The 2,951-nt window shown below is 44.6% G+C and overlaps 1 protein-coding gene across 1 annotated transcript; it reads right to left on the bottom strand.

Annotated features, from left to right (window-relative positions):
• Positions 1-1,841: 1,841 nt before the first annotated feature.
• LOC106987839 (ferritin heavy chain-like) lies at positions 1,842-2,712 on the bottom strand. The gene has a single exon (XM_053202223.1). It carries the CDS (start codon positions 2,535-2,537, stop codon positions 1,989-1,991), a length of 549 nt encoding a protein of 182 aa, XP_053058198.1. The 5' UTR covers positions 2,538-2,712; the 3' UTR covers positions 1,842-1,988.
• Between the last annotated feature and the right edge of the window lie 239 nt (positions 2,713-2,951).

The following is a 2,951-nucleotide window of genomic DNA, read 5'->3' as shown; positions in this document are numbered from 1 at the left end:
CTTAAAACTTACTGTGCTAGAAACTTCACAGCAAAGATTCCAGTTTTTCATGGTGATTTTTTAGTGAAAGAGAGTGAGGTTTAGCTGCCAGGCATGTGCTTCTGGAACAACATACAATGAGATCTTTTGATGTTGTTTTCAATCTATTTTCTTTAGAATACTGTTCTGTGAGATTTCATAGAAAAAGGATCCCATGATCAGATATTTGGGAAATGGTGAATATTTTATTCCCTTGTCATAAATTCATTGTGTATATATTTTTTTACATTAGAAACTTAGAATTTCCAGAGTAAACAAAAACTTAAAAATAAAACAAAAAATCCTGCTAATTCAACAAATGCAAACATTATATATGTGTATATGTATATGTTTATGATTTCATTTTTCACTGAACATGTGCCAATAGTTTGTGGCACTGGCTGATACTGATGTCTTGGGAAGGCTGGTCTAAGGAATTAAAAGCTGTAAATTATAAAGGAAATACTTTCAGGTGAGAAGGGATGCCTATGGTAGCCCCCTTCAACTACTCTGTATTTCCATCCAGGTAATTTAAAAAATTTTATTCCTTCCATGCTTTCATTCTTTTTCCTTTCAATGGACTCTATACTGGGGATAAAGAAGAAAATGTCACTGCTCTAGAGGAGCTTTATACTCTACTGGAAATAATTACAGTGGAACCTGGTAAAGGTGTGGTGATAAGAAGAAGATATATTGGCTTCAGTTTTCTTTCTTTTTTTAAAAAGTTTAATTATTTTGAGAGAGAGAAAGATTGCACATGAGTGTGCATGAGCAGGGGGTGGGGCAGAGAGAGAGAGAGAGAGAGAGAGAGAGAGAGAGAGAGAAGCAGGCTCCCCACTGACAGAACAAAGTTCGATCTTACCAACTGTGAAATCTTGACCTGAGCTGAAATGAAGAGTTGGGGGCTCAACTGACTGAGCCACCAGGTGCCTCGGTTTAAGTTTTCCTGATAGCAAATAACAAAAACTAAATCAAAATTAGATTCATGAAACCCAAAGGCAGAAATACAACCTGGCTTAGGAAGGGTCTAGAAAGCAGCTATATCATTTCCAATAATGCAGTGCTTTTCAGCAAAGAGTGTCTTTCTAAGCAAACATTCAGAATCTGGTCTGGAGATTGACAATGAACTCTGCTGCTGGCTGGAATGAATACATATACACATACACATACACATATACAGATATACCTATGATACAAATTAAAGAAAACACACATAAGTGGTAGTTTTGTAATGCAACATGTATGGCAGGCGTTGACCACAGGAAATTACTACCAGTATGTAGGGTGAAGCTGGCCTAAGACTTGTTTCCTATTAACACTGTTGCCCAGGATAAGGTTGTCAGAAGTGCTCTGACATTCTGACTTCTGAGATCTCCATCTTGCTATACAGTTTTAACCATTAGCATTTGTATTATTTAATGAACATAAACATTTCAGATAAAGCCAAAACCCTCTCTATTTTAAACTCTGCCCAATCCCGTTCCCTTCACTTCTTCCCCAGAGGCAACTGCAGTCACGATCAGCAGGCCATGTTCCTATACTTTTACTATTCACATATACCCACATTCATCAGGGCCCAAACTCACCCCATTCAACCCCCATCCTCATATACCCAAATCGTTTATAAGGGTAAGATTAATACTGTATTTTCCAGGGTCCCATGGAATACCTTCTCCCTCCATCTTAAGAGATCCTGAGCTGCATACAGGTGGGGTTGGGTGGGCAAAGGGACTCCTCGTTACTGATTTTAAAACTTAAAAGGTGAGAGATGTGCACACAAATCAACTAGAGACTTTCATTTATTCAGAAACCAAATAACTTGATTGAAACCAAATAATTTCATTTATGGAAAACTGGAATAAAAAAAAAACTGGGACGTTTTGCAAGTGCAATACTGCAAAATGCATGCTCGGCATGGTGACCAGGGGAAGTTACCATGCACCCTGTGGCTATGGGAAGGCAGTCCCAACTCAGTTCTTGTCGCTGTTGCCCAGGGTGAGCTTGTCAAAGAGGTACTCTGCCAAGCCATCTTCCGGGGCCCCCATCTTGCGCAGGCAGGTGATGTAGCCCCCCAGCTCTTTGATGGCCAGGACTTGCTCGTTCAGGTAGTTGGTCTCCAGGAAGCTGCACAGACGGGCGTCGTTCTTGTCAGTGGCTAGCTGGTGCAGGTCGAGCAGGCTCTGGTTCACGCTCTTCTCCAGGTGAAAAGCGCACTCCATGGCGTTGAGACCGTTCTCCCAGTCGTCGCGGTCAGGCTTCATGATGTCGCGGAGGCGGAGGCGGCCCCCAGGCTGGTTCTGCAGCTGCATCAGCTTCTCGGCATGCTGGCTCTCCTCGTGGGACCGGCGCAGGAAGAACTTGGAGAAATTCTCCAGGGCCACATCGGCGCGGTCGAAATAGAAGGCCATGGACAGGTACACGTAGGAGGCGTAGAGCTCCAGGTTGATCTGGCTGTTGATGGCGGCCTCGCATTCGGGGTGGTAGTTCTGGCGCACTTGAGAGGACGGCGCGGTGGCCATGGCTGGCGGCGCTGGCACCAAGGCGAAGGCGGCTCAGAAACGAGGGCGGCAAGGCCGAAGGCGGTGGCGGCGGGTCTCCGGCGCTTTTTCAGAGTAGCCGACCAGGCAAGGCCCGGCGGCAGTCTCCGAGATGCGGCTGGAATGAGGTCCGTTACTCCGGAGGTAGGGGTTTGAATCCGTTATGCGAATCCGTTAGTTGAAGGGGCGTGGTCACGAAGGCGAGGGAGGGGGTGGTGGGCGGGGCGCCGTGTTCAACGTGCCATCTGTGCCTGCGTGAGGCACGAGGCCCAGAGCAGCTCCACGTTTCTTGAAGCCATTTTTAAATCTCTTTTTTAAATATATATTTAATATAGTTTAATATATTGCTGTGATATGTGAATATATTTCATGAGAAAAAACCACAGGATTTTTTAT

The sequence above is a fragment of the Acinonyx jubatus genome, chromosome X (genome assembly GCF_027475565.1).
Source record: "Acinonyx jubatus isolate Ajub_Pintada_27869175 chromosome X, VMU_Ajub_asm_v1.0, whole genome shotgun sequence".
Lineage (NCBI taxonomy): Eukaryota > Metazoa > Chordata > Mammalia > Carnivora > Felidae > Acinonyx > Acinonyx jubatus.
This window is presented reverse-complemented; position numbering and strand designations above follow the sequence as displayed.

What these genes read in the sequence shown, in the direction of transcription:
- LOC106987839 (XM_053202223.1), bottom strand. Translation starts at nt 2,537, where the DNA reads ATGGCCACCGCGCCGTCCTCTCAAGTGCGCCAGAACTACCACCCCGAA.